The sequence below is a fragment of the Rutilus rutilus genome (genome assembly GCF_951802725.1).
Source record: "Rutilus rutilus genome assembly, chromosome: 1".
Classification (NCBI taxonomy): Eukaryota; Metazoa; Chordata; class Actinopteri; order Cypriniformes; family Leuciscidae; genus Rutilus; species Rutilus rutilus.
This window is the reverse complement of record NC_140209.1, coordinates 21,858,357-21,872,953: the sequence shown is the minus strand read 5'-3', so window position 1 is coordinate 21,872,953 and position 14,597 is coordinate 21,858,357. Positions and strand designations below refer to the sequence as shown.

Below are 14,597 nucleotides of genomic sequence, written 5' to 3'. Positions count from 1 at the left end.
TGTGTCAGCGCTTTGAGGAAAGCAAGTTAAATTTGGTACAGTACAAAACAGTTCATTTGAACTGAGATAGAAAAACCTACACAATAACCCCCTGACCTCAGACAGGGCCACAGCACCGCTCCAATGTGGCCTTCAGTAAAACCAGAGTGAAGATCGAGATGACCTTTGGCCTCCTAAAGGCACGTTTCAACTGTGTTCAGCCCTTAAGAGTCACCAGAGCGGGCATCAGAGATAGTGGCTGCATGCATGTGCCATTCTGCACATTATAGCCACCAGTAGAACAGAGCGAGAACCACCACAAAACCAGCTTCTCCCCGATGAAACTGACCCGATCACACTTGACCACTCAGCTGGTGCAGATGTAGATGCAATCACCATACAATATTACACTAAATAAAAGCACATTGAAACTGCAGATAAGTCTCAAACTGTTTTATTGGTTTTGTGGGATGAGAGAGAGAAAGAGAGCAAGAGAAAGTTTCATTAATAAATATTAATACTAAAGTGTTACTTGGTTAAATAAGTTCACATACTGAGATCAGTTTTATTCAGCTGTTTGATCTCCATTTTTTTTTCTCAGCTCACAGTCAGCTCTTAGTGAACAGTCTAGTTCAAGTCTCCTTTAGTGTGCAGTCTAGTTCAAGTCTCCTTTAGTGTGCAGTCTAGTTCAAGTCTCCTTTAGTGAACAGTCTAGTTCAAGACTCCTTTAGCGTGCAGTCTAGTTCAAGACTCCTTTTGTACAGGGCCCTGACTGAGTCTGTTTCCACCTGAAACATAATTCCACCACAAACATGATCATTACAAGTTTTCTGGAGGCTCATCAAATCACAAAAAGTTCCTTGACTTCCTACAAACACAGGACTGACTGTAATTTATGTCAAGGGTTTTAAATCCTTACACATTTCTTCTGAAGGCCATTGAGGTAGAGGCCTGTTTCTGGGGCAGGTTGTGAAAAATCCTACAATAAAAGAGAGGTGTAAGGGCCAGTCCCTTTTTTATGCCACACATTCAAATGTTTGCCATAATAAAAAGCCCAGTGCATTCACATCAGCAACTGTCTGAGAACACACAGACAGAGTGTCTTCATTTCCTCCACCCTAATAAATAAAAATAGGCCAATGTAAAGCATAACTGTTGTAAAGCAGGTTATGTTTCTGGTGTTCTGTCTGCTGCATACTGACCTCTGTGTGGGAGACTGTGTGTGTGTGCTGGCTTCAACAGGGACACTGTATTTCCCTCTGCAGAACATACAGTCAGCCATATTTAAAACTTAAAAGTAGTAATGTATTGCACACGTACCCAGTGTTACTTGCTTAGAGGAGCCAGCACCAGGGTCAGATTGTACAGCACCTCTAATCCCATCCATAATCGGCCGCCCCTTATTGCCTACTCAGAGCCAACTCCTCCGCCACAGTGTATTCTGGTTCTCTGAATTTAACTCTTTATTTCTGTTTGCTGCAAACAAGTGTTTGTGATCAAATGTTCACAGAAGTAATAAAAGGTTGTGGTAAATACTCACCACTTTGAATTATTATTTTTATATTTTGTCTTTATCTGCTGCCAAGAACATTTGGAGTTGGGTTTGCATTTAAAAAGCATTTAAGGAATATTAATCTTTCTTAGTACATACATGTAAATTTTTTATATATTATACAAATAGGCTATAGGGTATAGTAAACATATAGGCTACACATACATATAGGCCTACATAATTTTACATAAATATAGAACGTATTTGTTTAACTTACACATTAACAATCAGCAATCTTTCTCCAACAGTCTTCTCTTGCTTTGGCACTGAGACCGTATTGTTTCGAGCTTGAAATACATATTTAAATTCATCGTAATTCTGAATAATTATCTCTTGCTCCTCCGCGGAAAAATATAACGCTCTCGCTCTACTACCCGCGATTGGCTGTTCAGTGTCGACGTCACTCTTTTATGTGCACGCGCGCGTGGAGTAATCATAGCTTAAAGATCAAAGCCTGAGTTGACAGAGAAAGTCGATGAGCTGCATCATGGTACCAATAAAGCCTGATCGCAACGGTTTGGATTTGTCAACTCAAAACCAATCCTGTAACCCCGAGTTTGTTCAGCTACCTTCATGGTACAGGCCCCTGGTGTTAACAAGCAGAATCACTGAAGGAGAAAACCATAATTAAAGTCACCATTATGGAGATCAGTGTGTGTTTTAGTTGGGCTCTTGACCCTTAAATTATTAACTTTAAGTTTTGTTTGGTTGCTGTACATGAGTTATAACAGCCAGATGAACAAATAGAAAAGGTGATCTGATGGTGTTGGTTGTGTTTTAACACAATCATTATTTCACAATCATTAGACCTGAATCTCTGATCAGTGTGTGTAATTTTACAGAAAATAATATATATATATATATATATATATATATATATATATATATATATATATATATATATATATATTCTTTTTTGAATCAGTGAAATTTATCTGGCATTTCTTTCTTTTTGCTGCATCGAAAACGACCCGAACTGTGATACCACTGTGTCATATCAAACCAAACCTTGAATTTTGTGAACCATTATACCTACTTATTACAGATCTTGATCTATCTCAAAGTTTGCCTTGATTGATCTACGTTTACACTTTTACATTGCACACATTTTGTAGCATTTTATTTAAGTTCAAAAGTTTCTTTAGCACTTTTTCTATCTTAATTTAAGACATAAATAAGATATTTTTGTTTTCATTTTATTTTGTTTTTGGCTGATAAAACTAATATAATTTTGTTGTTTGCCTTAATAATGTGGATAAATAAAACAGTGTTTTAATTTTATATTTTTCTACTTGTCTTTAAAAAAAAAGGTTATAAAAAAATGCCAATAATTATTAGGGCTGTGCGATATATATCGTGAAATTGTTATGCGCATCTCGTCAGTAAAGCCGGTTCCTTGATTAGTAGTAAATCGCCATCACCTGCTTTCAGATGGAGCGGCATTTAGGGCTGAGGAGATAATTAAGTGATTAATTTAGTGATGATTGAGCATTATTGAAGACACCTGATGTTAACAAGCAGAATCACTGAAGGAGAAAATCACAAATTGTAAGCCATCGTTATGGTGATGGGTGTTTGCTTTAGTTGGGCTCTTGACCATTATATGTTTACTTTAATATTTACTGTTGTTTGTCTGCTGTTATTGATTCATAACAGTTAAATGAACAAAGTAAAGTATTATATTATAGTGTTGGTTATGTTTTGACAATCATGCTGTGATCTGAAAAAGGAAACTTATTGAGATAGTTTGGTTTAAGTTGCTAGCAGCAGTTTAGTGATTCTTCAGCCTATGATTATCAGTATTTTACATATAATTCTAAATATTTAATAAACATTGTTCTGATCAAAAGACATTCAGATAAATTCATTTAAAACACAGACATCAATAATCAGCCTGTGAATCTCAACAATGGTGACAATAATAAAGCATGTTGCAGTGGCTGCCACCAATCACAACTCATTAATGGCTCCCATCATGCATTGCGGTATGAATAAATTATGATCTGAATTGTCTATGTAATTTACTTTTCCTAATTGAATATTCTGCTCCTCACCATTGTTGAGATGCATAGACTGAATCTTGACATCTGTGTGTGCCTATAGGAGTGATTTTTTTTTTTTTAAAACAACTTTTAAGAAATCCTTTATATTATATCAAAAATGCTGGGCATTTATGCAGATTCACAGTTATGCTGTAACCAACAACATAAATCGAAGTCAGAAAGAAGGATTTTAATGAGTTCAGTGATCAAGTTCAAATGATGATTGTCATAATATAACCAACACCATCAATCCGTGTATCATTCGTTCAGTCGTTTTTTTATTTAATATTGAAAGTAGAAAAATGAGAAAACAGTTCCTTTTTCGATTTTCATTTTTTCCAAAACAACGAAAAACAAGAATTCAGCTTGAGTTTTCGTTTTTCGTTCTGATGTAGAAAAATGTATAAACAGCTGGAATATTCGAATTTTACACGTGGGTGGGAATGAAACGCCCCTTTCATTTGATTTGTCAGCCGAAGATCAAACTGTCCCGTCATCAGTTCTTCCTCAGTTCTGCACTGCAGAATAAGAGTCCTCGCGTTGTGATTCTTAACGCGTTTATTGCAACTACATTTCATCTTTTTTTTTCATCAAATAACCAGACTAACATGGCTCGACACAACCCTTACTGGGAAAAACACTAGACAGGGCTTTCTTCTGTGTAGACCAGGAGTTCTCAAGTGCCAGGGGTTTGCTATTTTCCTATTTCTGAACTGTAAAGTCACGTTTTTTTTTTTTATCATGAACCACGCTGTGTTTTATTCTTAAGTGACTATATAATGCATTTTACTTAAAATAATCTAAATGTTGACTTTGAAAAGTAGGTGCGTCAGAAGGCTATTCACTCTATTTTGGTTCATTTTTGGTGTGCGCCAGAAAGATGTTCAAGGAGACTGAGACGCGCTAAAGCAGCGCATCATATTGTTTTCTTTATTTTCCAAAGGCATGACATTTTGTAGTCATTTTGAATGTAGGCTACACAAATAAAAATATAAATGTTACTGTTTCGAATGACAGAGTATTAAACGACAGAATATTAAGTTATTTCCCCTGCTGAGCAACAAATCCAAGTGATGTCGCCGGCGCATCGCTCGCTCACACAGCATCTCTAGGCTATTATCAGTTCACTTCTGGCATGGCTAACATCGCAGCCTGTTCATTATTAAAATAAAACACAGTCAACCAAACATATAAAAAGTTATTCTGCTTAATTTAATTGGTCTGTTGTACAATATAAAGGCTGTGCCGCACAGTAGGCTACTTGCTGTTATTCCAAACTCATTTCCCTTGCTGTGAAGATGCTGATTTAGCCTATACGTGTATTGGGACTCGACTTAAGTATAAAGCCTTCTTTACATTACTAGTTAGCATCCAAATGTTACATTGCAAATATGGAAACTTTGGACCGAATGAGAGATGCGCGAAACCAACGTCGGTACAGTTTCAGTTTCGATTCAAATAAATTCGTTTAGGCTTGGCGTTTAAAATTGGCTAAATGTTGTTTATAATAAAGGACAAAATAGGCTATTTTTATAAGCTATTAGGCTATATTTTTATTATACGTGGCTACTTATTTTTCATTCTTGTTGTTTTCTGAATAGGCCTACCATTCATTTAAGGATTTGACATACACTGTAAAAAATTTCTAACCCTCCCAAATCAAAAATTTCAAGTGACCGATAACATCTAAATTTTTCAATTGGCCCAAGTGAAATTCTTGTTGCAATAGTCTGTTAACATTGGCTCAATGAGAAATAATACGTCAGACTAATTGAAAAATGTAGATGTTATCGGTCACTTGAAATTTTTGACTTGGGGATGTAATTTTTTTTTACAGTGTAGGCTACAGTAAGGGGAAGTAAAATACGCATAGACATAGCCTATATGTTATTAATAGTGTTTATAATGTTAATGTTGCATTTTATTTACCGATCTTTTACACTATTTCTGAATAGGCTAATAATAAAATGCGTTTGTTTCCCTCTCAACATGACCCGGTGCGCTGCGTACAAGCGCACATCTTTGAGATATAAATTAATACATTTTAATAAAACACAAGGCCTACATCATAAAACTCAGAAGAGTATGTATTTTAATATCTCTGTTGTTCTCTGTTCTCCGGTTGTTAGATAGTCAGTCTGAATGTCATGCATTTACGTTAATATAGAAATATTATATTGTCAATGCATTATTCTTTTCTTTTTGTATTAGTGTTAAAAATATTAAATTTACAACTAATTATATTGATTTCTATCTTCATTTATTATTTAAAAAAAAAATTACTGGGCGAGGGCGACCATGTAGGCTAACAGCCGTCATTTAGGCATACCCAGCTGATGCAAAGCGTAGGTGAATTTATATCTACACAGAAGAAAGCCCTGTCTAGTGTTTTTCCCAGTACGGGTTGTGTCGAGCCATGTTAGTCTGGTTATTTGATGGGAAAAAAAGATGAAATGTAGTTGCAAAAAACGTGTTAGGAATCACAACGCGAGGACTTTTATTCTGCAGTGCAGAACTGAGGAAGAACTGATGACGGGACAGTTTGATCTTCGGCTGACAAATCAAAGGAAAGGGGCGTTTCATTCCCACCCACGTGTAAAATTCGAATATTCCAGCTGTTTATACATTTTTCTACCTCAGAACGAAAAACGAAAAATCAACCTGAATTCTTGTTTTTCGTTTTTTTGGAAAAAATGAAAATCGAAAAAGGAACTGTTTTCTCATTTTTCTACTTTCAATATTAAATAAAAAAACGACTGAACGAATGATACACGGATTACCATCAGATCACTTTTTTCTTTGTTCAACTTGTGATTATAATTCAGAAACAACAGACAAACAAAATCTAAAGTTAATAATATATGGGTCAAGAGTCGGTCCGTGTAACGCTTTGCAGTTCTTTGTTCAATTTGAAATTTAATAATCAGAAATGAGAAAACGGCCCCTTTGTTTGATTGATTTTTGAAGATTTTGGCTTGATTTTTCGTTTTTTGGTTCACAGGCAAAAAAACGAATAAATGATATTGGTCAATCAAATCTGAGCATGTGACGTCATCAGTTGTCGCTCAGGTCAGGTCTGTTCAACAAAATAATAGTCCTCTCTACTATGGCTACAGATTCTTAAACTGCAGGTCCTATTGGGCTTTCTTCTGTGCAACTTTACACGTTTCACAGAAATCATTACATCAGAGATATTAATTATTAGTCTGCCACCAGACTGTTTTATTTAGCTGTGTGTGGTGAAGCTGCGCTTGACAGCGCCGAGCGGGAGAGGCTCACTGACCAATGTCCAGTCAGCAGTCAGACGCTCCGTTTTGCCACGGGATGGTGATTGCAAATACTGTAATGCCAATCGGCTGAGGGTGGGTACCGATGATGGTGAAATACATTTTTAATGAAACTGTAATCATAGCCGCGACCCGCGAGAATGAGACAGGTGATTGACAGAACGATAGCGGAGGCAATTAAAGGCGCAAGATAACTTATGTTAACAAAAACATAAATAAAAAAAGTGTTTAATATAAGTGACTTTGTCTTTGTTTTATTGTTTTTGTTGTTTTTAATCAAATAATTGTGAACCACAAACTGAGCCTTCGTTTTAAAGGGCAATTTCCAAATATATTTTATTTATTTGTTATAATATGGGTATTTTAATACAGCATAAATAAAAACAAACACACGTAATATGTATGCCTATAGGCAAAACACCACAGTTTTTTGGTTTTGTTTGTGTGAACTTTCATCCCCAACCATATTTCTTCATGCTCCACGCTCAGCACCCCTACTTCCCATGGTAGGCCTACTAACTGTAATTAACATGTAAAATCTTTGGTATATGTAATCTATATGTAATATTTAAAAACACTTTACAGTGTGATGGAAATAAACTTTTCTTAAAGCGTGTTGTATACTGTAATAGACAATTGTCCTGCAGAATGATGAGGTTTTTTGTAAGAAAAACATTGCGAGCAAATGTCGAATTGTTGTTTGAAATATAAATCAACAACGTAAGAGGCTTTAGGCTGTCTGATGAACTCTGTATGAACAAACACACAGGTTTGCAGTATAGGTGGCACAGAAGCAGCATCTGACCCTGCATTTTTAGATGTACATTACACACTGTCTAATGCAGCTCAAAGGAGGCACTGTGAATTTGCATAGCAATTTCATTCTAAGCGGCCATTAAATGTGAAGTGACAACATGAAACACTACTTTCAATATATAAAAAAGCAAGTCAGCCTGATAATGATTGAATACCAATTTTACTCATTTAGGCTCACAAGCAGATTACATAATTATACCATGAAAAAAAATTATATAGGCTATGTGTGTGTGTGTGTGTGTGTGTGTGTGTGTGTGTGTGTGTGTGTGTGTGTGTGTGTGTGTGTGTGTGTGTGTGTGTGTGTGTGTGTGTGTGTGTGTGTGTGTGTGTGTGTGTGTGTGTGTGTGTGTGTGTGTGTGTGTGTGTGTGTGTGTGTGTGTGTGTGTGTGTGTGTGTGTGTAAAGGTATGTCACTTACTGGTGGAACCCAAACAGAAGTCCAGTTCTGGCTGTATAATCAAACAATAAAAACGAGAAACAATGCATGCCATCAAGAACATTTATTGATTCCACAGGAACTTGATCCAGTTTCCACCATTTTTACTAATAACTACTTTGTGTTAATTCAGAAGACAGTAAGGCAAACTATTAAGCATGAACTCGAACAGGATCAATTAGAGAAAAAAGAGATGAAATGTCAGGATACTGCATAGAAAACGTATGGAGTTCAATTGCCTTTGCAATATTTTGCATTTATATATTTTTGTATATATTTTATAGTTTTCAGATGATTTGATATAATTTAATTGATTAGTTTGTTAAATACACATACTTTATCTGTTTGATTATTGTATTATATTTAATACAATATCTCTTCAGTTTAAACCATAAACGCATGCTCTCCATTCAAGTGGACATATGAAAATCTCTTTGAAAATTTTGTAAAATGAAAAATAAAAAATAAAATCTTGTTTTCCATGCCCTAAGAGCAATAAAAACACATAGAAAAAAAAGATCCTGACTGAGGTTATCATAATTCATGCATAAAATGGTTAAACACTTTTTTTATTTGTGTTTTTGTTAACATAAGTTATCTAGCGCCTTTAATTGCCTCCGCTATCTATCGTCCTGTCAATCATCTGTCTCATTCTCGCGGGTCGCGGCTATGATTACAGTTTCAGTAAAAATGTATTTCACCATCATCGGTACCCACCCTCAGCCGATTGACATTACAGTATTTGCAATCACCATCCCGTGGCAAAACGGAGCGTCTAAAAGAAAAGTTCTGACTGCTGACTGAACATTGGTCAGTGAGTGAGCCTCTCCCGCTCGGCGCTGTCAAGCGCAGCTTCACCACACACAGCTAAATAAAACAGGCTGGTGGCAGACTAATAATTAATATTTCTGATGTAAAGATTTCTGTGAAACGTGTAAAGTTGCACAGAAGAAAGCCCAATAGGACCTGTCCTGCCCTGTACAGTTTAAGAATCTGTAGCCATAGTAGAGAGGACTATTATTTTGTTGAACAGACCTGAGCGACAACTGCTGACGACACATGCTCAGATTTGCGGAATCGGCGGAAGGAGGCGTGTCAGGCCGCCCAGATGTGGAAAACAAATTTTGAAGTCATTTATTCGTTTTTTTGCCTGTGAACCAAACAACGAAAAATCAAGCCGAAATATCGTTTTTTAGTTTTTTGGAAAAAAACGAAAAAACGGGCCATTTTCTCATTTCTGATTATTAAATTTCAAATTGAACAAAGAACTGCAAAGTGTTACACGGACCAAGAGTCCAACTAAAGCAACCATTGATCGTCATAACGGTAACTTACAATTTGTGATTTTCTCCTTCAGTGATTCTGCTTGTTAACATCAGGTGTCTTCAATAATGTTCAATAATCACTAAATTAATCACTTAATTATATCATTAACTTAAACACTCTTGAGTGTGGACTCATACACTCCCAGGAGTGTTAATTTAACACTGGAGTTTTTGCTGTGTACAAAGAGCCGTAGTAAACTGACAAGCTGAGCCATATCGCATTAAAAATCGCTGGCGATACGTCCGCGATATTAATGTGATATGGCTCAGCTTGTCAGTTAACTACGGCTCTTTGTAGTAAATGCCGCTCCATCTGAAAGCAGGTGAAGGCGATTTACTACTAATCAAGGAACCGGCTTTACTGACGAGATGCGCATAACAATCTCACGATATATATCGCCCAGCCCTAATAATTATCGATACCAACTATATGAATCATTAGTATAATGGTATATTATATTTATATTAGTATAAAACTATATCGCACAGCCCTATATTAACATTGATTTAACATTGTTTTGATGGTTGCTTGTCATCTGGGTAAGGTACAAAGATGTACCTTTTCACTTTTGTATCTTAGGGTACTGTCCCAGTGACAGCTTTGCACCTTTTTTTCTGAGAGTGCACAGCAGGGCAACTGCACCAATGCAATCAAAAGCTCAACAGAAATGTTTTTGATTTGTCATAAGGCTCCATGCTGTTAAAAAAAAAAAAAATCGTAAAAAGAAATTGTATGCAATGTGAGCAGATCTAAATGTAATGCCACAGTTGACAGGTTTCATTCATTTTCACATTTCACAAGTTGCGAAAGGGGATTTATTTTTTTCCCTTTAACTTCAATTTGGGGGCATTTTTATTTCTTTAAAATGTGTTAACATATATAAAACATGTTTGCCTCAAGTCCCCATTATTTTCCTACCCCGTGTACAATAACAAAGCTTGAGTTTCTTGATATGTTTTTCAGTTTCACTCAATGTCTCTGGAAAACAGAAGCTGAACCTGGTGCTGTGTGGAAGAGATACAACACTTAAAGTCTCTTTGTCAAAATTTTTACGCGGGAAACCGATAAAACCTTCACATCAGAGAGAGAGCAGTGAAGTGTGTGTGAAGAAAGAGGAGAGGATACATGGACGTGTGATCAGTCTGGTAGAGTTTCCAGCTCTCAACCAGCTCTCAGAGGAGGAAGTGAAGCGTCAGACTCTCCACTGTGTGTCTCTCTGTGATCCTGGAGTTCATGTTTTCCTCCTCATAGTTCCTGTTGGTCCACTTAACAATGACGACAAAGCAGAAATAGAGAACATCCAGAATATATTTTACTCCAGAGAACATTTCATGGTACTTTTCACATCAGAGCTCAGTGTTGAAAGACCCGTGACAGACTTTGTAAAATCCAGCCCAGAATCTCAGCGGTTAATCAGTCTCTGTGGAGGTCGGTACAGAGTGATGGGGTTAAAGGAACCTGTAAACTCAAGACAGATCCCAGATCTACTGGATTATATAGAGAAGATGAAGACTGAACCATATTCACTTCAGATGTATGTGAAAGCTCAAGAGAACAGAGTCAGACATGAACTGGAGGAACAACATAAAGAAGAACTGAAGAAAATGGAGAATAAAATCAAAGAGTTACTTCAGTCAGTGGGTGAGTGTATACACTTCATATAGAAACTAATGTTTTAAAGGGTCAGAAAATAACAGAAGAGTCAACTTCTTTACGTTTTCAGCTTCTGCACTTGTTTTCACTAAGTCTTTTTGTCTATCAACTTTATTTTTAGGTGCTGAATGTGAACTGGATGATCTGGAGCGTTTGAGGATTGTGCTGATCGGGAGGACAGGAAGTGGAAAGAGTGCAACAGGAAACACTATTCTGGGAAGAAATGAGTTTGTGAGTCTAACATGCACAGATTCAGTGACGACAGTTTGTGAAAAGGGAGTTGGTGAAGTTGATGGTCGATCAGTAGCTGTTGTTGATACTCCAGGACTCTTTGACACGACACTGTCAAATGATCACGTGGTGGAAGAAATAATGAAATGTGTTTCAATGTCGTCACCTGGACCTCATGTGTTTGTCATTGTGTTGAGTTTGGGAAGATTCACCAGAGAAGAATCAGACATTGTAGATCTGATAAAGAAGATCTTTGGTCATAAATCTGCTCACTTCAGCATCGTTCTGTTCACTAGAGGAGACGAACTCAGGGGTAAATCTATAGAGGATTATGTGAGGAAACATAGATCAGCAGAACTGAAGAAACTGATCAGAGATTGTGGAAACAGATTCCTGGTGTTCAATAACAGAGAAAAACAAGACAAAACTCAAGTTACTCAACTGTTGAACATGATAGAAGAAGTGAAGAAAACGAATGAGGGTCGATACTTCACTAACAGCATGTTTGAAGAGGCAGAGATGTCCATTAAAAGGAGAATGGGGAAAATACTGAAAGAGAGAGAGAGAGAAATGCAGAATCAGAGAGAAGAGTTGCAAGCTAAATATGAGATGGACATGAAAAACATGACAAAGAAGCTCAACGAGGAGAAACAAAGAGCAGACGAAGAGAGAAAGAAAATGCAGAATCAATTCAGAGAAAAAGAGGAAAAACTCAGAAAAGAGTTTGAAGAGAAAGAAAAAAACAGAACAGGAGAAACGAGAGACTACTCCAGGACTCTTTGACACGACACTGTCAAATGATCAAGTGGTGGAAGAAATAGTGAAATGTATTTTACTTTCATCACCTGGACCTCATGTGTTCGTCATTGTGTTGAGTCTGCGAAGATTCATCAAGGAGGAATCAGACACTGTAGATCTGATCAAGAAGATCTTTGGTCATAAAGCTGCTCACTTCAGCATCGTTCTGTTCACTAGAGGAGACGAACTTGAGGGTGAATCTATAGAGGATTGTGTGTGCAAATATGAGTCTGCTGAACTGAAGAAACTGATCAGAGATTGTGGAAACAGATTCGTGGTTTTCAATAACAGAGAAAAACAAGACAAAACTCAAGTTACTCAACTGTTAAACATGATAGAAGAAGTGAAAAATAGTAATGAGGGTCGATACTTCAATAACAGCATGTTTGAGGAGGCAGAGATGTCCATTAAGAAGAGAATGGAGGAAATACTGAGAGAGAGAGACAAAGAAATTGAGATCCAGAGACAGATATTACAAGCTAAATATGAGATGGACATGAAAAACATGACAAAGAAGCTCAACGAGGAGAAACAAAGAGCAGATGAAGAGAGAAAGAAAATGCAGAATCAATTCAGAGAAAAAGATGAAAAACTCAGAAAAGAGTTTGAAGAGAAAGAAAAAGCAGAACAGAGGAAACGAGAGATTGAAAACCAGAAACAATCAGAAGAGGAAAAACATTGAAGAGCTGAATATCATCGAAGTATAGAAGAGATGAAGAGAGAGACTGAAAATCAAAGAATTAAAAACAGCAGATATGAAAGAGAAGATAGAGAGAAGAAAAATACAGACATGATCAAGAAAATATGATAATTGAACAAGAATGAATTATAGCAGAAGTACAGATGAAACAAGAAGAAATAAAAAAGCGATTTGGATGAGAAAAGGAGGAATAAAGAAGAAGAGGAGGAGAGACAGAGATAGACACAGAAAAGACTGTGACAGGCCGTGACCCAGTAGAGCTGAACATACACAGTGCTTGGCTCTGAAGCGAAAGGCAAATATGCGATGCACCTTCTGCTTGTTATATACCTGTGCTGCGAAGCGATGTTAATGTGCATTAGCTTGTTTAGTTTACACTCAAAGTGGATTGGTCTCTCAAGCGAGATCCCGTTTTTGTCGGCCCACCTCCGTGTACGTCAAGAGTAATCAACAGTAATGCAATCATTTTTCAATCTTCTTGTTTAAAGTGCCCCTGTAATGCCATTTTAAAGTCTCAAGATTTTGTTTTGGAGGTCTCCTACAACAGGTTTTACATGCATCAAAGGTAAAAAAAAATGGTTTAATTTTCTCATAATAAACATTGCACATCACCACATTTTTCAGTGATTCTGAAACGACTCCATGGATGAATCAATCTCTCTAAATCCCTCCTTTTCGTGAGCTACTGTTACGGCCCTTGCCATAACACAAACGAGGGTCAACACGGAAGGCTCGGTCCAATAGGGTTTTTATTAACAAACAATAGTCATAACATAACGTTTGGGAGAAAAGAAATAGGGGAAACAGAAAACGAGCGCCACTCGACTGCCGCACCAATCCCGCCTCCCAGATGTAACAACGGGGCTCCTTAAATCCACGCTCCTCTTACACGGTCCACAGGTGTAGAGAATCTGCTCATAATAAGACATGTAATACACATTTCCAACCACTAGAGGGCAGACAAAACATTAATAATCTTTAATCACTGTGAATAAGAACTATATTGTTTGTTTGATGCTAATTATATAATAAAAAGAAAGACTGATTAAACGAAATATAGCCTGTGCTTGCAAAAATAACATGGTTGTATAAAGTTTACTTTTTGTTTAGTCATTTTGCTTCCACATTGCTGGAAATATATCATATCACATCATATCATATCATATCATATCATATCATATCATATCATATCATGTATTTCTTTTATTATAGAAATACTTTATACACAGCAAAATCCCCAGTGTTAAATTAACACTGAAAAGTTTGAATTATATAAACTCTTAGCAGAGTGTTAAATGAACACTGAAGCAGTGTTAAATTTAATGAGCTAATTAAGTGAATATTTGAGTGATGATTGAGCATTATTGAAGACACCTGATGTTAACAAGCAGAATCACTGAAGGAGAAAATCACACATTGTAAGTTACCATTATGGTGATGGGTGTTTGCTTTAGTTGGGCTCTTGACCCTTATGTTTACTTTAGATTTTGTTCGTCTGCTGTTGTTGATTTATAACAGTTAGATGAACAAAGATCTAATGTGATCTGAATCACACTTTTCAGTGTTAATTTAACACTGGGGATTTTGCTGTGTAGCATAGAAAATGTCCTGTTGCAAAAAAAAAAAAAAAAAACTTTTTAATGCATATCACTGATGTGTGAGATGAGAATTAGCTATATATTATAACAAAATTAACATTACCTTGTTTAAAAAGCATTTTATATATCGATATAACTATAGCTATATAATATTATGCACAATCTGTCATACCCACTGAA

General features: G+C 36.4%; 1 protein-coding gene across 1 annotated transcript in view; it reads left to right on the top strand.

Moving 5' to 3' along the window:
* Window positions 1–14,597, top strand: part of LOC311304327 (uncharacterized protein) — a 36,587-nt gene that overhangs the window by 14,438 nt on the left and 7,552 nt on the right. Inside the window, exons 6-8 of the mRNA XM_084431289.1 lie at window positions 10,401–11,078; window positions 11,212–12,103; window positions 12,198–12,722. Coding sequence (XP_084287415.1) covers window positions 10,401–11,078; window positions 11,212–12,103; window positions 12,198–12,722 — 2,095 coding nt within the window. The remainder of the gene's footprint in view (window positions 1–10,400; window positions 11,079–11,211; window positions 12,104–12,197; window positions 12,723–14,597) is intronic.